Source organism: Saccoglossus kowalevskii, chromosome 9 (genome assembly GCF_978046115.1).
Source record: "Saccoglossus kowalevskii chromosome 9, keSacKowa6.1, whole genome shotgun sequence".
In the NCBI taxonomy this organism is placed as follows: Eukaryota; Metazoa; Hemichordata; class Enteropneusta; family Harrimaniidae; genus Saccoglossus; species Saccoglossus kowalevskii.
In genome coordinates, this window is record NC_140649.1 from 26,095,916 (window position 1) to 26,123,643 (window position 27,728).

At 36.0% G+C, this 27,728-nt stretch overlaps 1 protein-coding gene and 1 long non-coding RNA gene across 2 annotated transcripts in view; one reads left to right on the plus strand and one right to left on the minus strand.

The window, feature by feature from the left end:
- The window catches only part of LOC100375848 (importin-13-like), a 75,852-nt gene extending 59,021 nt beyond the window's left edge, over positions 1–16,831 (plus strand). Inside the window, exons 25-26 of the mRNA XM_085503351.1 lie at positions 13,429–13,574; positions 14,504–16,831. Coding sequence (XP_085359477.1) covers positions 13,429–13,549 — 121 coding nt within the window. The 3' untranslated portion in view covers positions 13,550–13,574; positions 14,504–16,831. The remainder of the gene's footprint in view (positions 1–13,428; positions 13,575–14,503) is intronic.
- The window catches only part of LOC146739102 (uncharacterized), a 37,483-nt gene extending 11,449 nt beyond the window's left edge, over positions 1–26,034 (minus strand). The window contains exon 1 of the long non-coding RNA XR_014930417.1: positions 25,925–26,034. This is a non-coding gene — a long non-coding RNA (uncharacterized LOC146739102). The remainder of the gene's footprint in view (positions 1–25,924) is intronic.
- Positions 26,035–27,728: the final 1,694 nt, after the last annotated feature.

Here is a 27,728-nt window from a genome sequence, read left to right on the forward strand (position 1 = left end):
AATAGTCTCACTCCCACTGGGAAATCTGCATTGTTGCTTGAATGTGAGCTAATTAAACACATTTTCCAGACCGGCGAATAAGTATGCAACAGCCAATTTTAACAGCCTGTCACATGATTTTACTCTGAATGTCAATATGAAAAGAGGCTAGTCCATTTTACGCAGGAGTAATTGGGAGTAGAATATGTGAGGGATAGTATCAACAGAGATGTGTATAGTGAAAAGTAATATCTATCCTTCATTTGCATCTCTGAGCATTTCTGTTTTAGTATATTGGTTGGAAAATGTTGAACTTGCATGATTTGCAATGTGTTTTTTTTACTGGGACTCCCCTATTGATCGAATCCCGGGTTTGAACGAGAACGGCACACCACGTGACTCGTTTGAATACAATGCTGATGGCAAACATGCCGTGTTACTGCAGTACTCCACTGACGGGATAACTTACTAGTACTGCATGCTACAACTTCGCTTGTGATGTTGCTTGTTAGCCATGGATTACATGAATCTTGATTACCAGTCAAATGTTGCTCATTTGACGTTGGTAATCTTTATTTGGAACTGAGTAACTTCCTGGTACTTCATACTATGATAAAAATCAGTCAACATACATCAAGTTCTCACAATCGTAGTATTCCATGTGATGTACACCTAATATGCCAAAATGTTGCTGAACGATTTGAACTGAATAAAAATAGCAGACGAAAATTTGTTTACAAAATAAAAATACTTTGATTGCCAATGAAAACCGGTAAAAAACAAGCAATATGTTTTCGGCTGTTATCATGGAAGGACATGAACGTGAAGCTAACGTCTGTTTATAACTAAAATCGGGCACCTTATACGAGGTTCGCAAAATAACATGGCAGTCATTAGAAGTCACTTTATTTTATTGTTAGGACGTATTCAGCCATTAAATGTATTATTTCCAACCGTTTTGCGATAGTATTTTCTAGATTGGAGGTAGCATTTACATTTTATTCAAAGTTCAAAGCTGCGTTGGGATAATACGTTGACAATGGTAACAATGTCGGCGCCGGTGATCTCTTACCAGTGCGCAACGTAGCCAAAATAAAAGGCATGATCATTTGGGCACTGCTATTACAAGACTGGTAGGAGGCAATAAATTTGGCGAAAGTATTCAAAAAACAGATTTTGGCTGTTGCCATGGTAGCGGTGGATCAGGATTGTTTTTCCAATTAGTGATGGTACGACCTGCCTGTCAAGTATGAACAAAATCAGCCAAGCCAAAAAAAATCACAGAAGAGTTAAAAAGCCATTCCTGCTGAACAGTTACTCTAACTTCGGGGTCAACTTTCTCATTAATGAAAAAAGATATCAAAAATTCAAATACCGGTAGTAACTTTTTGCCCACACTCAAGCCAAGTACAATGAGATATGTCTGAGGTGTTGTATCACAGGGAGTTGGACAAACTTATGTATTTTAATAAATTATTGAATAATAAAATGTTATATAACTTTTCTTTTACCCCCTCCCCTTCCTGGTATCTATTTCAAGTATTTTTGTCAGGTTCAAATCGTTCACCAGCATTTTTGGCATGTTAGATGTACATCACATAGAATACTGGGATTGGGAGAACTTAATGTTTGTTGACCACCTGAAAACTGAGTTTTATAAATTTGGAAGGGCTCTCGGAAGATCCACCCGCTGCCTGGACCCGCAGTAAAATCTCCGATTAATATGGAGCCGCAACCATCAACATCGATATACCATGAGGTTTCTGCTGGCGACATTGTGGCGTTACTCAGTTCCAAATAAAGATTACCAACGCCAAATTAGCAAAATTTAACCGGTAACCAAGACTCAGTCTATCCACGACCAGCAAGCAACATCACAAACGAGGTTGTAGTGTGCAGCTCACGACTCAGCGACGACCGATTTCAACGAAAGTCATTCCGTCAGTGGAGTACCGGAGTTGCACGGCATGTTTGCCAATGCACAGATCTGTGGAGGAACTTTTAACTTCAACATCAACTGTGTATCGTAGTCGCCCAGTTTAAGTTCTGGTTCTGTCGTGGTCCCAACTAAAGGGCGACAGTCGTCGTGTCGCGTCCTGTTCGATATGGGACTCATAGCGACGTATACAACGCGTGTAAAATACATTGTTTATTTACATGATATTCGAACACGCGCTGCGCTACGACCACTGCGCTTAAACATCCATGAGTTATTTATTCGGACAATGACTCAAATTAGACGTCTGATTATTTTATTTTCACACGTACAGCGACACGCGTTCTACACTGACAAGCGTTGCTAGGTCGCAGCACTGTCTTGGAGCATATTAATGGGCAATAGGGTTCCCCGATCTAAATTTCTATCCCGGTTTGTTGCACGTTCTTTTTGACTCCCATGTGCGAAGCACAAAATGGGAGTCTTTGCAGTTAGTGTGTCTGTATGTGTGTATGTGTGTATGTGTGTATGTGTGTATGTGTGTCCGACTGTTCCACTGCTATCTCAAGAACCATACATCGGTTTTTGATGAAACTTGGTGCATAGATGCTCTGGGCCAATGCGCAGATTTGATTAGGTTTTGGTAAAAATCCATGCTCGTTAATTACCTAATTTGCATGATAATTAGCTAATTTTTAGCTGTTCTATGACTGTTCCACTGATATCTAAAGAACCACTCATTGGATTTTGATGAAACTTGGTACATAGATGCTCTGAACATATGCGCAGATTTGATTAATTTTTGGTAAAAATCCGTGCATATTAATTACCTAATTTGCATGATAATTAGCTATTTTTTAGTGGTTCCATGACTGTTCCACTGATATCTAAACAACCACTCATTGGATTTTGATGAAACTTGGTACATAGATGCTCTGAACTAATGCTAGGTTTTGATTAGTTTTTGGTAATAATCCGTGGATACTAATTACCTAATTTGCATAATGATTAGTCAATTTTCGGTTTTTCCACTGATATCTCAAGTACTAATCATCACATTTCAATGAAACTTGGTACATAGATGTCATACGACACTGCACAGACCTGATAGTTTTTATGGTAATATCAGTACATATTAATTACCTAATTTGCATAATTAATTAATTTTCAGCATTTGATATAAGTAGTTAGCATTACATTTCAATGAAACTTGGTACTTACATACTCAAGGACTATGCAGAGATTGATTGTTTTCGATAAATATTTGTGCATATTAATCACCTAATTTGCATAATTAGTTAATTTTCAGCTTTTCCACATGTATCTCAAGTACTAATCATCGCATTTCAATGAAACTTGGTACATAGATCCTTTAGGACTATGCAGAGACCTGATTAGTTTTAGGGTAAATAATTGTGCATATTAATTACCTAATTTGCATAATTAATTTTCAGCTTTTCTACTGATATCTAAAGTACTAATCATCATATTTCAATGAATCTAGAATTATGCAAACCCAATTAGTTTCCGGTAAATATTTGTGCATATTAATCACCTAATTTGCATAATTAACCAACTTTCACACTGATATCTCAGGTACTATACATCACATATCAATGAATGTACATGGATGCTGTAGGACAATAGACAGACCTGAATAATTGTGGGTTAAAATCTGTACATATTAATTACCTAATTTGCGTAATTAACCAATTTTAATCTTTCACACTGATATCTAAAGTACCGTAAAAACTCCAAAATTTCGACTGGTTTTAAATAATTTGTGTTAGAAATGTGACGTGTTTTTAGAGTCAAAATTAAGGTGCATTTTCGGACGGTCGAATTTTTCAGAATAGAAATCAGCAAAAAAAAATGGGGATGATAGACAGTGTGCTTCATTAGTTTTTAAAAAATGCAATGTCCGTCAATTGACGTAAACTTCCTCATGTTTCACGGTAAAAGCAAAGGTCGTGGCCGAGTTGTAACTCAAAATCTAAACAAAGTCATCAATCAGTGAGTATTATGACAAGCAAAACAAAACATCAAGACGCGGAGAAGAGGTCAGCACAAAACTAATAGGTCAAAAGACAAAGCTGTCTCGCACTACCTAGGAAAACTTGCGAATGTTCGAAGTACAGGTACCCATTGGACAAAAGATACATGGAAGTTTAGCAAACGATCTCCCCGACCCAGTGCAATGTATCCGGTTAGAATCAAAGCTCACGTGTCCCTTATTTGAGCACCGTACCGGTGATTTGAGGGACCAAATTCTGCCGTAAATTCGCCCTTGGATTAAAAAATATAATGGGATTTAAGAAAATAAAATGGGACTTTTAAGGTGTATTTTGGCGTCATTTTTCGGACATTTCAATCAATCCTGCCGGCTAAAATAGAGTCTAAGTTTTACCGTAGTCATTGACGTCTGTCTATTCAAGAGTACACGTGTATGATTTTTATCGTGACTAGCGTGAGCGGGTAAGCTTCCTTTCGAGAATGAGCTGTTATCACTGTGAACAATGTTAAATTATTCTTCAGATGACCAGTTTATTTTTTAAAAACAACTAATTTTTTTATTTAAAAAAAATCATGCCGTTTTCGCATCATCCAGCTTTTTGATTGGTTAATTAGCGATTTGACCTATTTGACCTAAGAGAACATGGCGGATATCCTACAGCATCAAACGTTTATACGAGATCGGAATCATTCGCTTACGATGAAACTAAGTTGACTTTTATTTGTATTTCATAACCATTCAACAAATTTATTTTGTGTACATTATTATAATCACTACTGAGTACAGTAATAATCAACAATTCAGAAACGCAGCATGCCGAGATTTTTGTGTTCGTTTTTATTTGAAACTTCGTTTATTTAGAATATATTTTCGTTACCAATAAAATAAAAATCTCTCAGTCAATCAGAAACCCGGATTCATGCCTTTGAGGAAGGTCCCGTTTGAACGCTCACATCGTTTTTTTTTTCGTTTGGGGGAAAACTAAAACTGGTCGCAATTTTCGAATAAGAATGAGTCGGCAATTTTTAGTGGAGTCGAAAATTTGGAGGTGAATAAAACACCGAAACCCGGCAAATAAATAGGCGTTCAAATTTTTAGAGGGGTCGAAATTTTGGAGTTTTCACGGTGCTAATTATTCCATTTCAATGAAACTCAGTACAAAGATGCTCTAGGACAATGTACAAACCTAATTAGTTTGGGGTAAAAATCTGTTCATATTAATTCCCTAATAAGCATAATAATTCATAATTTTTTGGTTCTAATCACATTTCAATTAAACTTGGAGACATAGATTTTCTGTTACATTGCGCAGACCTCATTAGTTTTACACTCAAATCTGGTCATATTAATTTTCTGATTTGCATAATTAGTTTTCAGCTAAGTAATTTCGAATTATATTTAATGTGTCTCCAATACTCTCAGCACATGGGAGTTCTTTCTAAGCTTTCTTTGATTTTAATATGAAATAATCAAATATGGGACATATGTATAATAACAGAACCCCACACCCTCCCCGTGGCTTCGCTCGTGAAAGTACGGCAGCAGGATACACCGCATCACTCGTGAAAATAACTTCCATACGCAATGAAAGCCACGGGGAGGGTATCTGTCATAATACTTCATTATTACTGAAAACATTTTTCCCCTGAAATAAATTCCAGTGAATATGCCATTTCCCTCATACTCTATTGAGACATAGCGCAGTGAAAATTGGATTCACATGTAATGCTTGAAAATATGTCAGCAAAAATAAATTAAGTGAAATTCTACGTGACTTCATAATAGTTGGAAATGAACACATTACACCCGACCCTACCACTCCATAAACAATGTAAACTACACCCCAAAACATCCTTTCACCCACAGTTACTACCGTGTTTCACCAGTGTATTCTATTTGACGTCAGGAGAAATTGAAATAAACAAATTAATTATAATTTCAGCCTCTAGTTGACCACTGATTAAATAAACTACCTCGTCTTTATGTCAACTTGCAGTTATTCATTGCCTACATCAGTGACTTCAAAATATATGTTTCAATCCCAGGAATTTCACTCGCTGTTAATTGCATGGGAGTGCCAGTCTTTAATGAATTTCTATTGTCATGTCAATTTCTTGCGATTACTCGGAACATTAAGCTGTAACCACATACCGCCTAGGTGCTGTAATTAAATCCTGGTGTAAGCACCATATGAACTATGAACTATGCATGTGAAGCCAGCTGTGGGGTATATTCAATCCTATAGATTTCTCATTGTTTGGTAACTATTTGCTGCAAATGTAACAAAAATCAATATAAAAAATATTACCCACACAGTATTCTACAGGTTACTTGTAATTTTTAGTGATTCAACAAATCAGCTCAGCCCACTACGATACATTGCCAGCAATGATTGATGACATCACAGCACTATTTAGCCCAGACTCCTGCATCGCTACTTGCGATGGATATTGGTATTAAGTAAAAAAAAACGGAAAATGCAATAATATTTTTTAGGGTGCAATGAAAATAGTTCAAAAATGCAAACCATTGCAGTTTATCCGCTCTGCCACCAGATTTTCTCGCCCAAAATTTACTGCACTTTTTTATATTCTTTGGTATTTCTTGAAATGAACCCTAATTTTGGAGCCAACAGACGATATTGCAATTAATTTTCATTTTTTACCTACAAATTTGGCTATTTTCGTCCCAACCTTCTGAAGAAATGTGCAGACTATAAATGGGACTATTTTGTGATGAAAGAAAAGGGAACTGGTGGTGATAAGGTTATACCTTATATGAGATTCAACTTCTGTTATATGTACACCCTCCTAGTTTCGCTGGTTCCCGGCGTCCTTTGCGAATGGTAGGTAGGACGCAGGTAACTAGTAATCGCCATATTGTTCCATTTGGGCCGGTTTTCCGGCCGGAAGGCACGTGACTGAGTGACGTAATTTGAAAACATTCCAAGTTCCGTTCTGCGTAAACATGTCTATAATACTACAATAAAGCCATGCTCAAACATACTGCCTGCTTAGATTTACACATTTGAGATGTTTCTGACATTCCTCGCTGTTTCTGTGAAAATTTATAACAAAAGAAACAGTTTTTTATTCACCCAACTTTCGAAAGTAAAAGGAAACCCCTGAACGGCCACGAGCGTAAGCGCTGTCGTCAGGTAACCAAGGGAAATAAAACAAGCAACGAGAAAGTGACTGACCAATCAGAATGCCGGATTCATTACTAGTTACCGGCCTCTTGTGGCTTGGTACGCCATGACACTTGAGGCGGGAACCAGCCAATCTCCTAGTGTGAAAAAACAAAGTACAAACTGCCGAGGCTTTTAGTTATCGGTTGTCATACATTTTCAGTGTGACTTGATAGTTCAACAATGTACCTGTATTTTGTTGGGACAATGAGGCCATCAATCATCTTTAAAACAATGTGTCTGTTTGCAGAGCCCAGACAGACTTTTTTATCTTTTGAGTGTTTTTTTTCGATATACCAATTTGGGACGTTGTCTGGTCACGTACCTCATGAACTCTATTTTATACTTTGTCAGTGCAGGACTAAATCGATTCCATATTTGAAAAAATTAATTGTATCAATCAAAGCATTTTTACGGTAATTGTATTATGTTGGCCTGATGTTGGGAATAATGACATGATACATGTTTGCTGCAGTTCCCCGGGTAAAGACACTTCAACAATCATTGAAATATACTGTAAACCACTTGTATTTTATTGCTAGGATTATTTGCGATATGATTTTATGGCAGTTCATAGAATCTATTCCTGCTGTATTTTTCGTACGACAATTACAATTTGTGTCACAAGGTACACATATTAAGTACCAATGAATGCATGTGTAAAATTGCTTGTTTTTTTCAATTCCATATTTTACACTTTATATTAGTAATGGTATGTGAATAATGTATGTCATCATGGCATGTCTCGGCGTCTCTGTATTTCCCAATGTATGACAAGGGTCATCTTTGGTGGGCATTTGTCCAAATATGGTCTGCATAGCCTTAAATATCACACAGGTGAGGCTCAGACATGAACAATTAAGTCAGGAATATAGCAAAATTCATATCAGTGAACTCTGCACTCATCATTGACTTGTGGAAATCAGTCGATAACATTTTCACTTGTGGTGCATGTCGAGACTGGCACCAGATAAATTGTCTAGTATGTTTGTTACAACTTAGTGTGACTGGGGAACTGGTCACCATTCTGTTGTCATGGTATTCAAACAAATTTGTCTTCACCATGATTGTTTCATCATGCATAAATAAGATGATGAGGCCAAGTTTTTTTTAGTTTTTTTTTGAGCAGTTGCTTTCTGCATGAAGCTGTTCTTCACTAGGGTTAACTTGCATCTACTTTTAATCCAGTCACCATCTTTAGAGATGATGTGTGATTTTGCTCTCTCAAAAATAAGTGCATGTGAAATATTCTAACATATACCAGCTTATATTGATTTTTTTTGTTTTTTTTAAATGTTTTTTGTGCAAGGCGACAGTTCCTGACATTGAATGTCACTGTTGTCTCTCCTGCCTTTATGTTGTATGTGCAAATTGCAAGTGCTAGTACTGACACATAGTGCATTTTGCCACAGAAGTCATATTCATGTTTTGGGATTACATGATAGGGCTGTGTGGCCATCTCCCTATCAAATGGCAATTTTAATGTGCTACCCTGGCGTCAACCAGGCTCGGTCGAACACAAGCACTTGCGGACCTTAACCAAGGTTCCCCTAAAATCGCATTCGTTAGTGAATGAATCTCAGCCAGTGGAATTGGCCTTCCCATTGAGTCTGTGGCACACCCACCCAGGGTAGGGGTTGACCCTTTTGATGTTCAGCCTAAGGTAGGATTTGAACTTGGGTCTATAGATCATGAGTCTGAAGCGACAACCACTATGCTACTAGTGACCAGCTTATATTGTTGTGCTATCAGGTAAATATTCATTTTTACCACTGAGAAATGAATGAGCTAACTTGATTCTCACAAAGAGGTTTGTTATCCCTACCATTGAGAAATGTTTGTCTCTGTGAGAATTGAGTTAGATAACTTGATTCTCACCTCGTGGTTTGTTATTCATACCACTGAGAAATGTTGGTCTCGGTGAGAATTGAACCAGATAACTTAATTTTCACCAAATAGTTTTGTTATTCATACCACTGAGAAGTCTTGGTCTTAGGGAGAATTGAATCAGCTAACTTGATTCTCAAATCTATATGTTCAAACTCAAGTGTATGTCATTATAGACCGCATGTAATCATAACAATATTATAATGCTCACTGGTCAATATTTTCAGATAGTAAGCATCTAAATAGGACATGAAAAGTACACTTTGCATGCTCAGTATCCTAAATGTGGTTGCCTAGGTAACAAGGCATATTGGAGTCTCACCAAATGTTTCCAATTGTAGTAACTTTTAGAGCGCTTTTCTGCGCTGTCTTGTGACATTGCAGACAAGTATCTTAATTGGCATTTTAGTTTTAAGAATACTGTTATTTGACATGCTCTACTAGTCTAGTGAATACACACAGAATCGATCTGAGTTATGGTCAGCTCATACTATTCACATTGTAAGAGCTGGCAAATAAAGAGTATATATAATAACTGTCTCAAGTGGTTATTGATAGATAAAGTCAACACAGATCATACAGTGATATACCACAGGGTGAAGAAAACGTATATCATTAACAAAAATATTACAAAATATAGTTATTTATCTACCCCCTTCTGTATTATTGACTGTTCTTCTAGTCACAAATTATTGCCATGTGTTTACAGAATGGAATTGCTCTGCTCATCTATAAACTATCAATAATATTGTTTACTTAGTAACCAGCAGTGTACATTGTAGAGGCTTCATGTACTGTAGATAAAAATAGGAAAGCTCTCAGTCAGCATGGTTAGATGTTCATCATCAAACCAGGAGTCACTTACTGGGAATTTAATTTGTTCATGCACAAATAAACAGGAAACTCTGATAATTGTAACAGTCATGGCAACTGCCAATAATTCACATGCTCAAATTTTGCTTTGGAACATTACCAACACAGGGGAACGACTTTAGTTGAATTTCAACGGTTTTTGAGTTTTGTTTATCTCATATTATTTGTGGCATAAGGGATGGAGTTCCTTTTAAATGATCTACATACTATTGTCCAGTATGAAAATGATGATGGGGAATTGGAAGTCCAAATTGACAGAATCAGTAACTATTTCCAAAAGTCTGTATCAGAAAACATAATATTAATTGAGGCACTCTTCACCCAACAACAGCAATTAATCACAATATAGCTAAACAATTCTGGTTTGACGACGGCCTTATTACCATTGTGATAAGTTGAGTTGATTTTAGTTCAAACTCTTTTTAGAAGACAACCTTACGTTGTATAGTTGGTATGGATGCAAATTTTGACCATGCTGGCCAAGAGAATACCTGTTGTGGATAAGTAGAACTGGCCATATCACGCATTTGGATATTTTTTATTCAATTTTGTGATGATTGGTTTTTAGAGGTGCAATTTTATCTGTGCCCAAATTGCTGTGGTGAATTATGCATAGGGTCTTTTTTCACCTTTTACCTCTATATTGGTATGGTCTTAAAGATGCTCATTCACCCTTGTATGAATTATCGTATACATAGGGGTGCTCCTCTACCTATGTGCAAATTGGCATGTTCTTAAGGGTGCTGTTTTAGAGTAAACCTGTTGGCGTCTTGTACTTGCACACATGTCTGTAATGAACGAATCACTCAATTCTCTCAATTGTGCAACTTTATCTTGCCATATCTCAAAAACTAATTCATACACATATTTGTAAAATCGGTGAACTGTTAACTTATGTTAACTATAAATAAACAGGCATTCAGCTAGTACATTGCTGTTGTTCAGTGAAATCGTAAAATGCCTGCGTGATCAAGTCATCAAAAATCTTACACAGTCATCATTGTGACCCCTAATATGATTCTAATAGGATGTGGACAAGGTGAAAATTACATGAATTACACTTAGTTGGAGCAAAATAAAAAAAAATATATATACATAAAAACTTTGCACCATCATTTTTGGGGGAAGGAGTATGCAATCAAAAAATTTAAACGAAATGTATGAACAAGCAGATTTTTCAAATTCATGTACATGTAGCATAATAAGATATTTTTGATGCCCATCTTTGTCTTCGAAAAGCATTTCAAAGGTAAAGAATCCATACCAATGTCAATGCAGTACTACGATGTAAAAAAATGCTGATCTCAGCATTTATTTGTCTCTACCACATTGACCTATGTACTCAGTTTTTATCAAAGTATGATGACCTGTGGATAGTTCGCGTTGTCACCCCATGGCATAGTAGATAGTGACTCTGTACATCAACAAGGTTGAATGTGTCATGTATTAAAAAACGCAGTTAGGCAGTGATTTTATCTTATAAAATCATGGTTGTACGTGCCGTTTATAACCCATGATGTTTGAGATGGATATCGTAATCATACCGGGCAGATTGTGAAATTTACTATCTAGCTGATTTTATCCCTAATTTTTGTCGTGCCCTAAAACGACAATTTCTATACAATATACCCAATGCATTTGTAATGTGCCACATTCTATTCCATTAACTTCCCCTTCCTCCAGTCCCTCTGATCTTCAATGGTCAATTCAGTGCTAATACTTAGTGGCACTTTGGTGGAATCATCACTTCTTGATATATAATCTTCAATTTCTCCCTCTAATGATGCTGGTATATTGTAGTCTTCATAATCAACTGCTTGGTTAATACTGTAAAATACTTTATTTTAGCTTGAATAAATTTTCGCTGAAAAGACTTTTTGGGATGGAATTTATTTTCACTGATTTTTGACGAATTGAATGTAAAATATAGGAAAAAAGGTATATTCGTAGGATGTTATTTTCATTCCATCAGCGAAAATTAATTCCAAGCGAAAATAAAGTATTCCACAGTAACTAATTACCTTGTGACCTCTTTATTGCTCGTTTCAGTGGTCACTTTGCTCACAGTATGGCCAGTTTACAGGTACTAATTAAACCATTAAATTTTGCCAAGTCACTGTGATGCCCCTGTCTTGAGACCCTAGTGTTACTGACATTGAAAACTATTTCTCACACATTAAAGTGGTTTACACTAATGAAAATGATTGAGAGGTGCTCTGATATTAATGTTGATAATTTTGATATCAAATACTACATGTGTATTTCTATAAATTTAGGGTGGATTCGAGTTGTTGTTAATCGGATAAACATTTGGCAAATTTGCTGATGTATATAAAACACGAAGTGCATGTCCCTAGCACATGTTGATGATGCAACATGCTTTAGCGCTATCACTAATACTATAGACATGCCTATCACAAGGTACACATGCATTGGGCGCATGATCAACAAATCTAAGTTCAAAGCCTTCCCACCAAAGAAGGTCCTCATCCTAACCCCAAGTGAATGTGCCACAGTAGGGAGACATAAGCCACTACAGGCAGAGATGCATTCACTAACACATACAACTTTGGGACAACCAACTTAAATGTTTTTTGTGTTTCCAACACGGTTGTTACCCAGATGACACATTAAATTGTGATAGTAAATGGTTGTGCAGCCTTATAAAATATGGCTTCTGGAACAATGAATTCCCAAACATGGGTCATCAAATATGGCTTCTGGAAAAATGTATTCCTAAACATTGATCATAAAATATGGCTTCTGGAAAAATACTATACATAAAAAAAATCAGGAAAGATTACGGTGACATCTGGAACTGTAGTCTGACTCAAATTATATTGGTAACAGTTACATTAGTAAGTTAGGTCAGTATATTACAATGTTATTACATGTTAGCACGATCATCACAACATTTTTGCACTACATATTTTGTCGTAAAAATTACTACGTGTGTATATGTAAACTTGTAAGTAAATACCAATATATGTAATCAAGTACAATACAAATAAGCGGTCACTGGTTGCATAGTTTTTGCATCAGGTGCATGATCAGTTGATCAAGGGTCAGTCCCCATGCCCTGGGTGTGTGGGCTACAGACACAATGGGACGGCTGAATCCACTGTTCAAGATTCGTTAACTAAAAAATATGACTATGGGCAGAACCTCGTTAATGTCTGCAGTTGCTTGTGTGTTTAATCGGGTTGGTGGCACGATAATGCATTATATTACAATTTGAACAAAAATGAAAAGTCAGGAGAGACAGTTAATGGTGACATTCAATTGCCCGTATTGAATATATATATATATAAACCAAAATCGAGGGGGGGAGGGGTCATAAACAAAAAAACATTAACCTTGTATGCTGATCTGTAAGCATTCAAGGGGATATGTTTATCTAGGCTGGTTACACTGAAGAGGGGGAATTTCACATTCTATCATTCATTCAATTTCATTGTGGTTTCAACTTATTTATGCAGTATACCTTTTGCACCAAAGGGTAGCCTACAAAAGTACAATACTTATTATAGCTTTTTCTTCTGTTATTTTCAGGGAGAGAGTGAACAAGAGAAAGCTCAGAGAATGTGTTACTGATTTTACTCTCATTTGCCGAGGCCTGATTGGAACTGAATATGCTGAGCAGATAAAATTAGCACAAGAACTGGGACTTTAGTTTATACTTGCAAAGAAGTTGAAAGGTGACTTATTAATTAACCCCTGACTGGGATAGTCTTTTGGTGAGAGTGGGGTGACCTATTGATTGAGTTTTTTTTGTCTGTGTGTTTGTTACTTCATCCATTCATTCATTGAAACACTTTTTCCCTATTTCGAACATAGTTGATACACATATTACATATGCTTCAAAATGGATTATTAGTGGCCATATTTAACTCATGAAAGGGCTAAATCATTTTATGTGAGGATCTGTATTTCTCTGTTTTAAGAATCGCTTCTGTTTAGTGTTTATGGGACTTTTTAAATTGGCTAACTGGCGGCCAGTTTGTTCAGCAAAAATACTCATTTTTGGTAATTAGTACTTTGTGGTCGGACGTACATGTAATCCAAAGCGATAAGTTTAACACTTGATAAACATTTAAGTTGATTTGGTCACCGTTCCAATCCAAGATGGCTGACTGCTTGCCGTTTTGTTTTACTAAATTCATCACTTTTCATTATATTTTTGCACAATTCTGTTTATGAATCTAATTCTCACTTTCCAGTGAGATCCAAAATTTGTTGTTCATACAATGAAACTTGATTTGGGTTTTGATTGAAAAGACAGACAAACAGCCAGCCATATTGATTGTTGAAATATGTGTACAATAATTCTGCTGATACATGTATCTCAAATTCTCAACATTCAATTAAGATTTGTCAGTTTTTAAACCTAGCCTGAGTTATTAAACAACCCCCCCCTCCCCTCCCCTCCCCTCCCCCACCCCGAGAAACTACATACTACATGCATGAAAAATATTTGCTGATTAAAAATGTCCTCATTGTAAAAATCAATACTGTAACCTTCATTACTTTGTCTGTATCTGTATCATAAAAATCACTTTATTGTCTGATAAACTCAATTAAACTTTCACTCTGTAATTTAACCAAGCATTATGTTTTTTATTTGCAGGATGTGGTGAACGAAACACAATACAAACTGGAAGGAGACAGAGAGGCAAAAATTTGATCTATTTTGGGCTTACTTTCATTGTATGCAAATGAGGTGTGACCTCTCAAATGCCAAGGCTTGTTAACTCAGTCTTATTTTTTGTTATTTAGTTTCTCCACTACAAACACTGTATAGTTGTTAAATAGTTTTCATGTATGTTTTGGTGATTCATGTCAGGAAATCTATTAATTTCACATGTAAATTTGACAAGATCATTGCTTTTCTTTTTTCACTGTGAAATTCAGGTATTTGAAAAATCTATCTGTTGAAATTATAATTTAAATAATTTTAACAAACTTCTCAAACCTTATTTAATTAAGCATGGACACTAGCAAAACAGTCTTGAGACAATTAATAAGCAGTTCTTTGCGTTAGCTTTGTTTCTTCTATAAAATGTTGTGACCTTTTAAAATAAACATAAAATAATCATAAAGATGAAATTCTGCCTCTATAATGTATACATTGAAAAAAATAGAAATGAATACATGAATACGTCACATGACTATTTTTCAAAAACAAGTGCAATTTTGATAATAACATTAAATAGTGTCTGACTAATTTCTGAAAATCAGTTGACTTATTATATCATTTACATGGATTGATGAATAGACCATTTTTCGCTCACTGCGAGAATCACACGTTATGTGTGAAATTGAACGTAAAAACAGGACTAACAAAGGTCATAGCGTCGTAGTGGCGTCAAACATCGTGTAGGATTCGACAAACGCGGAAACATTTTGGGGGGCATTTCCATGCTTAATAATGTGCTGTCCACATTTGATGATAGACAATTTCGATTAAGTGAGGGTATTCAAAAGCAATATTCCTCTGTTGAAGATCGGCCGGTCGGTATGAGCTAGAAATAATTTAAAAGAAATTCAAGTTCAAAATCAAATCGTTCGATTTTTGCGGCAGACGTTCGACGTGCATCAATTTTAATAGGAAACAACTTCTCAAACTGGTTGGTGAAAGTGTCAGTGGTTATTCCCACCATTGTGATGTGTACCAATGATTATAGATAATATTGACTCATATGAAAGTTAATAATAAATTACGTTTTTCAATCATCACATATTTTTCTGAATTTGGATGCTCTTATTAATGATTAGTAGTATTATATAATAAATATAAGAATTGTTGGCATGGTGATTATTTTAAAATTGGTTTAATGTTTCAAATTTTATAAACATGTATGCATGGTTATAGTCAATTTCAGAAGTGATTATGGTACCTACATTTGCATGAAACAATGAATTACTACAAGAAGAGCTTACTATACAATTGTACTTTTCACAAATAAACAAATGTATCCAGTTTATGATGATCATACAGCTTGATAAAAAACTGCATCTGTTTAGTTTATTTTTTGTTCAATACATAATTGATACAGTGATGGGTCCTTTCAAGTCAGAGAGACAAAGTATATAACTAAGTAATTCAGAGCATGTCCAAATCTCGATAAAAACATTTTGGTGAGATTTTTTCATAAAACAAATCACTTAAAACATGCCTGATTTACTGAGTCTTGATTTGCCAATACATACAGCTAATAAAAAATGAATACTTTAAGTTTGCAGCCAAAACATTATGTTTATTTTACGATGAATCATAATGTGTTATCGAGATGCAATATTGAATGAAATCATTGAACCATGCCCAAAATACTAATCATCTAATCATTCACATTGACGTATAAATTAAATGTAAGTGTGTCCGTTATGTGCATAATTTGAAATGTCTGCAAGCTGTTCTTTGGTTTCTACACACCTTAGTTCATGCAACCTGTTTGCAATCATAGTTTTGAACATTATATCATGGCAACTTTATATTAGGATTTTTTAACAGTCTTAACAGAGGGCTGTCTGATATCTGTAGTAGCAGTGTGAAATAATTCTTTACATATTTTGAATATTTTTAAAAATACAAATACGTTGCTGAAAGAAAGTTGCCAATTCATCATTAAATTTAGATTTTGATTTAAATTTCCACATTATATGTACTGTAAAACCTGTATTAAAAACCGCGGCTTCTATTAAAATGGTACAATGCAACAGAAGGGATGCGGCTTCTAATAGAGCATCTACACATATGAGAAATGATGAATTTTTGGTTCTCAATTATTCAAAAAAAATGGGTGCGACTTCTATTAGGGATGCGGCTTCTAATACAGATTTTACGGTAATGTATATCTTGTTATTGTACTTCTAGTTTTAACAATGTATTCAGTGTAAGTTATTTAGAAGCCTTTTTATATATAAAAAGTGATATATTAAACAGAAATGAACTACACAGTGGTTATACTGTTTGTGTGTGTCAAAGTTATGAGCATTTATCAGTTTCAAGACGTACTGCTGACACAACAGGGTCTCTCCTTGTTCAGTGCAAGTACATGCATGTTGCCATGTAGATTACATATATTTGGGACCACATGGTTTGACAATGTGGTATCGCAGCATAAGCAACCAGGCCATGTCAGACAAAATTACCAGCAAAGTCGCATCCTTTACTGATCATAGACAGTGGACTTCGCATTGTGGCTGTGTCACACTAACCTATCATACAGCGGCTTTGGCACCTCCCACCATAATTGAAGTGCTGTATGTAAATGTGCTGACAAAAAGGGTCCCAAATTCACCACTTCTGTCTGAAAAGGGGTCAAATGCCCAGGGACCAATGATGAGAGTACATCAAACCAGGATATGCCCTGTCACTTTCTAATATACTTGCCCTTGACTTCCCTTCTGTTTGCAACCCAGTTCGTGATAATAAACATGTGTGTGAAACTTGATAACTGCATTTTGCTTTTTTTCTATCAAGTCACACCTGCTTTTCCCTTGGTACCATTTATGCTTACTGTCTGGAAAAAGTGTCAAATCCACAGTTTGTCTATAAAGGCGTAGGAAACTACCCAAGAGTACAGTGACTTTGGCCTCCCATTGAGTCTGTGACAAAGTAACAGGTAGGTTGAATTATATCATCAGGAAATCCACCATTGTCCATTGCAACATTATGTTCATAGGGATATGCTCAATTTAAGAGTGCAGTAAAAACTGCTCAGATTCAAACACTGAATAGATTATATTTTTATATGATATTTTTAGGTTGGCATTCAAAAAGAAGTCGGATTTTGTGAAATATGGAAACATGGCACTGTGGTTTAGAGGTTATTACGAGGATATCGAAAAGTATGCGCAAAGACAGTACAACGGAAGTATCGACCGAAGCGCAGCGGTGGTATATATGACGATGTACTGTCTGAGTGCATACTTTTCAGTATCCTGGTAATAACATTATTATACATCTTGTAATCATTCCATATTTGGAATTTGCATTTCTTAATATGGTAGGATGAAAATTATGACACACTGTAACTTGTGGCGTTACGGTGACAGATGTATAATAATGTTTATTATTATACAAATGGGTGTTTTTACCTTAAAACCTCCTGACGCAAATATTGCCACAACAAACATCATTTGCTGGAAGGTTTGAGAATTTTCGCTTAATGCAACCATGGACCTAACACAGGATGAACCACCGACCAATTTTCTTTGATCTATCTTTTTTTGTCACTGGTTATTTTTAAGTAATAAATAAACAGATGTTTACTTCTAATTATGCTTAAAGGGGAACCGCTCAATCCCATGGATTGCACCAAAGATACATGGGACACAATTGTTTATGTTGTTTACAAAGTTAATTTATCTTTTGTTATCCATTGTTATTTTAATCCAGAAAGTAAATTTGTTGTGAGATTAGGCTTAACTGAAGTGCCCCTTTGTTGTTTATTTACATGAAATTCGAACACGCGCTGCACGACGACCACCGCGCTTTAAGATCGTAATCGCGTAGCCGGGTGATTCCTATATCTGTTTACACAGTGCGTTCGGCAGGTCTCAAAGTCGTTCGGCACATTCGGGTCATTATGTGGTCATGTGACATTTTCCCCTAAGCAAAGGTGGCGTCTCACGTAGTGGAGCTCATTACAGCCGAAAGTGAAAACAGATAAGGAAAAAGGCAACAAGTTTACGGCCAGTTTTAAATTATCTTGCTATCTTGTGCTATCACTAACGTCGTAAAAACAGGAATAATACAAATTCGGATCTTATATTAAACTTGTTTGTCGCAAATCAAGGTAAAGGTGAAATATCATACGATAAGAAATTAAAGCAAAAACTTCCCGATCGTCAACAAACTTCTGTCGACCCGATTTATTTCCGGTGCTTGAAAGGTCACCTGTCACGGGGGGAACTGCGCATGCTTGTCGGTCGCTGTTCTTGAATGCGCATAGGGTCTATGGTAAATGGTATGAAATATAACATTTTTCACGCGATGTACACACCCATTTTAATAACGACAAGACTCATCCAATTACTTTGATCTTGTTTTATCATGTTTTATCTGTATTGGTAAGACAAAGGTTTGAAGAGGATTTTAACACATTATAATAACAAAAGTAAACTTTCTCGAGTGCTTTTTAATCCTCTTAACTCATTGGTTCATCCTTTGGTAGTACGTCCATGACTTATGTTTCACATGTTGCAATTTGAGAAGTTGCCATGATACTACATGATACCTAATTTTTGTACCATTTTTGTCATTTATTTCATACATGTAATCTTGAAACCAATTATCTAAAACATTACTGTAATCTCACTGAGTTTTGATTTCGCTATTTTCGCTAGTATTCGATATCAGCTAAATGTATTTAAAATTTATAGAACGTTCCATGAGTCTAATCAGGTATTAAATAAGCGAAAATTAACGTGTTTACAGTATACAATTAATCTAATTAGACGTTTCAGGCAATGTAGTATCACATCGGAAGTACATATTTGTATATGTGGTGATAGTGAAGTGAAACTCCTAGTATATGGAAACGAAACAAAATACTTAGTTTGTTTATTCCATTTTTGGCTTCATTGATCAGAGTATCAGAGGCAGCATGTAGAGTACTTGATTGTCACCGCGAATAACTAAAAGGACGCGCGAAGCAAGTTTCCGAAGGATATGTTCACTAGAATTAAACGTAATGAAACCAGACAAAATGGCGAGGCGACATACTCAAATATAATTTCTTTACTCAGTTCAGAATCCTATAATTACTACCTGTGTAAGCGAAACTAGGATTGTTATATAAATTGGTGTTATGAATGTGAGGTAGTTATATAAGTGGAAGTTAAGAAAGTGATAAGAACCGCCTCCCCACAAATTTGAACATGGTAGATTTCTTGATATTTGTAACTTAATTTATATGGTTCACGCGACTTGTTATATTGCCATTTGGTCCAATATAAAACATGTTAAAACACACTGACAGATGCGTCATCACATTTCTAAGCCAAGTAGGGGGGTTGGGTGAACTCTTGTTCAGCGACTGAATTTTCAAACTATGTGGGTGACAAGATACCACGAACCGTGTACGTGTATGCACGGGGATATAATTATTCACATTTAAGATTTAAGAACAACAGTTCAGTAACTTTATTTTATTTAATATTTCAGTTACTTGTGCGCCAAACAGGTCAACTGGAACACGGGAATATTATTTCTGATGGACTTGCAACCGTTACTACGTAAATTGGGATTTTAAATATCAACGCCTGATTAAGTAGTATGCCAAGTAATTCTATAAGTTTTTAAAAGACAAGAGGGGTTACCGGCGTTACATCATTGTGTTAAATAACAAAGCTACATATATTTTAAACCTCGGACTCCAGAATTGTAATTACTATTTGGGGTTTAGAAGCTTTATTTGTTCATTTACTAACAAGACGTTATTACTCAAAACACAAATTAGGGCGGCTCTACCGCTAAATGTCTTTATTGTCAAAGAACCCAGATATCTTAGCCGGCGATGACGAATGGAATTTTATTCAGTTTTTTTTTGTATACAAAATACTGGACACACTAGATTCGATTTTAAACAATAACATGAAGACGTGTGATCTATTTGCATAAAAAAGACAAAAGTACTCAAATTGTCATTGTATATCAACAAATCTTCGGAATTCGTGACAACTTCTTCTAAATCCTGATGATCTAGATGAGAATTTGTGTTTTTGTGATTGGTGAGACCAATGAAGAAAGTAAGAAAGAGTAACCAATATTGTGCCGAAAATATAACGTCTTCTCAAACGAAAACTCATCCGCACAACTGAAAATTGTTTATCTCCGAAGCACTTGGTCTGTAGATCGGCCACGTTATGGGGCTGTCATCTATTCTTCAAACATGTGGTCATATCTTACTCCTGATAGCTGTAACATGTATAAAAGCATGGTGTACCTGTAGAAGATGTAGAAGGCAAACCACCAAAAATGTAAAACGGTAAAATACTATGACCAACTATTATACCTGTCATAAACCAACAATTTGATTCATACTTATCCTAAAAAACTTAAAAACGTGATCCCTTTTTGTATTTGTTGTTTTTATCGGCATGTTCACGGCAGGTAATTTGTACATAGTGGCTCATCCGCTACTTGTGAGAATTCGTGATGACCTTGTGAACGCTTTTTAGTACATATATGCATTTTATAATACTTAATGTCAAAATATGTAGATTACTTAGACCATAATCAATACCATGTTTATCATTCTAAAACCTAACTTTAATGCATCAACATCTATACCTTCTGTGAGACTACATTTACCATTACTGCCAATCATCACATAGATGTTTTCATGCAATGTGATATAATGTTGTAATAACATAAAACCACCAATACAGGCCCTTATCACTGAATCCCCGAACTATTTTATTAAATTGTCTTCATTATTGCATCTTCAAATACTATAGTATAACATTACGTGAAAATTAACGATTTTACCTCGCGCGATGAGCCGAATGTGGACGATATCTCTTCAGAAGAACGGCATACACGGTTTGCGAGCTTTGGTGACTTTGGTGTTAGATACCATCGCATACAATATCTATATTTGCACTTCACATTTTGTGATTATCAATTGATGATGCGATTGCTAAATATAACTGTAAGAGCGATCTCCCTGATTCTTAGTTTATCTGTTTTTGACAAATACTCGTATCGAAAAATACCGTGTAACCTTTTGACATAGCATCGATTGCGGTGTCTTTGTGCTTATAAGAAGAGTCAATACCTGATTGTACGGCATAACAATGGACAAAATATGAAAAAAAAACACTTGAAAAGTAACCAAAGTTCGATGTCTGGGTACATGTGTGAATTTATCACCAGTTCATCGGTTTATTTCAAAACTGCCGCAGCACATTAAATTTTAATTTAGTGACCTCATATATGTTATATCTGAAAACAGGTTTGTTTAATAGTAATTCCGGCGACTGTGGTTATGTTTAAGCTGCGAACCATTGTTGTGGAAACACCGGGAATTTTGTATTTCTCATTGAGTACAAGGCGGACAATGTGCATGGATAGAACGAGTATAGCGGTCATGCAACTGCCGTGTCCTCATGTTCAACTGATCAACGGTCAAGTGATCACGATGTCGACATTTGTCGCCTTGTGTGATATCGTTTTTTTTCTTCAAACAATCGTGCGATTAACTAAAATAAATAATATTTAACAAAATAAATATATTCGTTAGGAAATTGGAGACAATTTTAATTTATATGATTTAAATATCATTTTCTGTCGTTCGATACCTGTCTACCGAAAATTACCTTCTGATATATAGAATGCGCGTTGGTCGACACAGTCGCTTTTGTTTTACTATGTGTAACTCGGTGTAAAAGTTTATACATATGTTGAAATCATAGACTCTATAGTAGATTATTGCATGGTCTCCGTTGACTGTTTAAAACTTGGAGTACAAGAATACCAACGTTGTTTTGACAAATAAGGAACACAATGATTAAAACCATTCGTAATATAGCTATTCATGTTTGTGACCGACTGGAATACACCCCAATATCATCAACATGGCATTGGTAACAATTCTTTGAATAAAAGACGTCAATAAAACTAATAGATAAGCAATTTCCCAATACGATTACTGTGACTCATGTAGGCCACACAATGACTACTGTAACAATGGCTATACATGGTGTGGATGAAGAAATGAGTTGGTTAGCACTGTTTAACGCGGCTGGGGAAAACGAAGTCGACTTTCTTCGGCTCAGCCGAACTACATCCCGTGCCTACTTGTGCTGTTCCTTGTTTATTTTAGCAATAAAACTCGTATCAATTAAATTAATCATATAACTGTAGATGTGTGTGTGGTTATCTGACCTACATACTGGCGGGAAAAAGTCAAGCAATGACACTTTCGCCAACGAGGCGTATTTAGACAAAACTAAGTTGCCACAAGGCGGTGTAAAACAGAGCTCCGCATAAGCCAACTAGATAAACAAATTATGCGGAGGATTAATTGCATCAGAACCTTAATTATTTCATCATCGAACAGTACAACTCCGTCTCCATAGGTCGTTTCCACCATGGAGGTATATTTATTACCTCCATGTTTCTACCAAAGTGAGCATCCACCTTTATTGCCTTGAACTTGTAGATCATGACCACAGCATAAAAGCCAAACGGATGGATTGACGTCATACGTCCCCTTCTTAGTACAATCACCCCTACCAATACCTTGAACTTGTAGTTTATATCGCTTGTCAATAAATCGGTGCTGTACTGCCCCTCTTGTCCCCAATGTCACAAACTTTCTTGTTAACCGCGCCGAATATTTTTTCCAGGTGCGTTATATGTAATTGCAATATTCCATGCAAACATGCAAAGGATTCCTCATTATAACGACGCTCTTTATTCGGTGTCACTGTTGCCAATAGTTAAGTTGTCGAAAATTTAAACATTTTTTTTTTATCTACTAAACACTTCTGAGCTGTAAAAACTGTTGATACCAAATATTATCTGGTAATCTGTAGAGTCATTTTTAAACTTAAACTTAATTAAATGATCTTGTGTTGAATTACGTTACTGGTAATTTAAGCACAGTTTATAGTATAATTTATTTTATTTCTGGCAATGCATTAGGTAATCATAAATTTATTTCATACTACCGTACATTTCCTGATCTGTATTGGAAATATTTCTGGGGATTGACAACATTTGGATTATGAATTTAAATGAAGTTTAGAATATTGAATTCCCAGTAGCAATTTCAATAAAGGTCATTATGATAAGATACCAATCAATATCACACATTTTTTTTTTTCACAGCGCGAAGACCATTCTAACATGTACGTTCCAGTCAATGCAAACCCTAAATAGACCATTTTACGTTCACTGTGAGATCCCGTGTTATGCGTGAAATCGAACGTAAATACAGAAAAACAAAAGGTCATAGCGACGTAGTAGCGACAAACATCGCGTGGAATTTGAGAAACGCGAAAGTAATTCGGGGGCTATTTCCATGCTTAATAATGTGCTGTACACATTTGATGATGGTCAATTTCGATGCAGCAAGGGTATTCAAACGCAAAATTTCCCTGGCAAAGATCGGCCTTTCGATGTGAGCTACGAAATAAAGAAATTTGACCTCAAAATCAAATAGTTTGATTTTTGCGACAGACGTCTTTCACGCAATTCTCGAGATCTCGCAGTTGTACGGAAAATCACCTATACGTGGGATATGTGGGCGGTTATGTTGCCAATACCAGAGCAACCGCATTATGTCAACATAGGATAGAGTATTTCCCAGTTTGTGGTCCTGTCAATAATATCTGGATTAACGCCCCAGAGATCTGGCATTTCTAATTCAGGTTTTGAATGGCACGTAGTACAAATCCCACAAAAGATCCCGTTTGAGCAAAAATCTTCCTCTGCTAGTTCCAACTGACCGTTCACTGACCCATCGCGAAAGTTCATGTATATTATTGAATACATTCAGCAAGTGATGATTTTGCTGGAAAAAAACATCTAACCAATCGGTGAAACGATAAAAGAACCATAAATCACACGAGTAGAGTGAATATTTGGCTCATTAACACAGTGCCTAAAGCAAATGTCCGCTGATTAGTTAGGACAATAACCGATGTCAATGACCTATCTATATTCTACCTGTATACCTCATCCTTGGTAACTTGGTCCACTTACACGCTTATCCTAATTGTGACAATGGTTGTTGCGGCCCTGGACAATATGAGCCTGGGAATATATGTTCTTAGCATTCTATGACGTCCATGGGCCTTTGACAACCATAGTCAGCGGGATATTGGCGAATTAGACTAACACACATTTGCAAAGGTTGGATGCATTGGATGACATTATTGAGATTAACATGTTGGGTTTCTAAATTTGTATAAACAGATCCCATTCAAAAGAAGAGGCCATAGGGAATTGTAACATGCAATGGAAGAAGAAGTGGGGTGTTGGGGTAGAAGTGGGGTTTGTCTCACGTAACACAAAGTGAATATTAACTTTAATGGTCACGCCAATCCCAGGTTATTATAAAATGATAGTTAATAGTCGTGGTAACCTGTACTAGGTTATTAATACCATGGAAGGTACTAACGGATTAGTTTTTAGTACCTTCCATGTTAATACCGTAGTCAGTGCCAACTCTGACTTAAATCGGTCACTGCGATTTTGCAGGGTCCTTGTCACCATACACATGATAATCAGCGTGGATAATCACTTGCTTACGATCAACAGCGAGTCCAGTTTTAGCAAGATTTGATGTGACGTCAAATTAACTTTAAATAAATACACAGTTTGAACTTGGTTAAAGTACTTTAAAAACATGTTGACTAGATTGCAAATAAACAATTGTTAATGTTGATGATTTCCTCGCTACGATAATAAATTTATTGCCAACTGGACGGCATTGAAGCGTTGACAACTTAGTCAGAATTGGTTTCAAATATAAAAGAATGTACTGCGACCAACGAATTCGTAGACATTTCGACTAAACCGGCTAATTTGCGGGGGGGGGGGGGGTTAGGGTAGGTATTTCATCAAGGGGACGTGTTGATTGAGTTATAGCTCCGAAATGGATGATGCGGGTTGCTATGGTGCATTTGCGTACAGAAAGGTGCATACTATTTATTGGTGATATTACACAGTTAGAACCAACACCTTATTAGTTCCCAGTTATTTATTTATTCAACTTAAAATTTATACAATTCGGTGCAAAGGACAACGAATAAATCATGAGAAAAGCTTTTACTATAAATACATTGGTGTTTTAATTTTGTTCCACGCAATTAAATAGACAAACAGTCCAAATTAACTGTTTTACTCGTACGCACTTGAAACGTCACGTTTTTTGATTAATTTTAAAACTCATGGTATTAGATACTGGTAGACCCACCACAAATATTTCGAGAATATCCAAAACTATGATAACAATGACTTTGTAATTTTGTTATCTGCATGTTTTCTTCTGAACAATTGCAAAATATAGAACTATATCCAAGCACTTACTTGCACGCGACTTTTGTCGTCACGATGTCGGTATTGAAAAGTACTCCCGTCCGCCATTGCGATGATGTAACGAAGTGACGTCATCATGTAATACCGTCTCTTAGTGTAATTCGCGACATATATTCAACACTAACGACAAAGAGTGACTTCACAAAATGGACATTTTAAAAAAATTGCAACACTGTTTTTTAATCATTGATGCTAATCAATGATGATCACGCAAATTCCTTTACAGATGATAACGTGTTCACACGTAGTGAACACGCAGGGCGTCGGTTAATCTATATTTGAATACAATCCCGGGTCAAACTATTTGCGTAACCTAATATGTGTAGTAAAATTGGTACAGCGGAAAGAAGGACACTAAACTGAAGGTCGCCGGGACTGGTCAGGTGTGTTTGTGCTTTACTGATCACGTCCAGTGCACGGGATTTGATTGCATGTGACAAAGGTGCTTGCAACATGTACTTCACCCTTCCCTCAATATCTTCGAATCGGGTCCCATACTCTGGCACCTTTTCAACGCATGGCAGGCATAATGGTTGTATTTGACCTGTCACGGTGGCGAGGAGTGATTCATCTGAAATGCGGGGGTGGGCTTGTAGCTGCCTTTCAGGAAAAAATAATCTAGCCAAAGAGGACATGGCAGATAAATATTATAACATCATAGAAAAAGTGACCAAATTACTTCATTATTATTTAAAGACTCCCTGTAATTTCAAAACAACGAGCTACGAACAACGCATGTTCAGTCATGTTGATGTGAAGTCCCCGCAACCATGTGTAGATAACTATACCGGAATAAGATTTTTAAGTCGCATAATAAGAATACATTAAGAATATATTATAAATAATTATAATTAGTGATACTAATATTTATAGTGTTGAGCGGTCGGGCGGGTGATGCCTGTTTGGTACCGTGACGGAAAGTCAGGGTGCGGGTTCGAGGCTACAGACAGAATAAAATGCAGAAACCGATTAAATAAATGAACAAAAGGAGATATACCAATATACACTATTACATATTTAAAAATATAAATTAAAATTGTCATTTCAGCTTTCAGAATGTATTGTCTATTCTTATAATTTCAACAGACCCAACGTTGAACACTATACATGGAGTCCGATACCATGTCCCAGCCGCTTTAGTGCTTTCAACTTAACCTTGTTAACCGCATTACCTACATCCAGGACCTCTATTTGAATTGCACGCATGTTGCGTGACCATGGCTACCCAATGACGGAAATCATTCTTTTTTCATAACAACTACTTTGTCATGGTTGGTATGGCGTAGGTGTTTCGATGACAGCCAACCAAAATACTGCCGAAGAAAACATAGAGAAGTCGTACCTTTCCTCATTTGCAAACAATGGGGGAGAAAGTATTGAAATGCAAAACAGTTTCACAATAACTGGGCACAAACAATACCTGTTGCTGTTGTAACCTAGAGGTTTTTTGTTCTTTTAATCACTTGTGCGCTAAAAATCAACCTTTTTCACCGTTCACGAAATAAAACCAAAATTAATTGTTCATTTTTGTGTTTTTTTTTCATATTTGTTCCAAAAGAGTTGATAGCCAAGTGTAAATTACGTTCCTCTGGTTCAAAACTATTCATACATTTTTCGAGAACTACATACAAATAGACACAATTTTGATTGAAAAAAAACATTGGGCCCGAAAGGTTAAATAGCGGTGAACCAATTAATTATATTAAAGGAAAATGATATAAAGAATAAAAGTCTTTTGAACAGAACTTGGTGATTGAAAGGGAACATATTAACGGAAAAAATAATTTTCTATCAT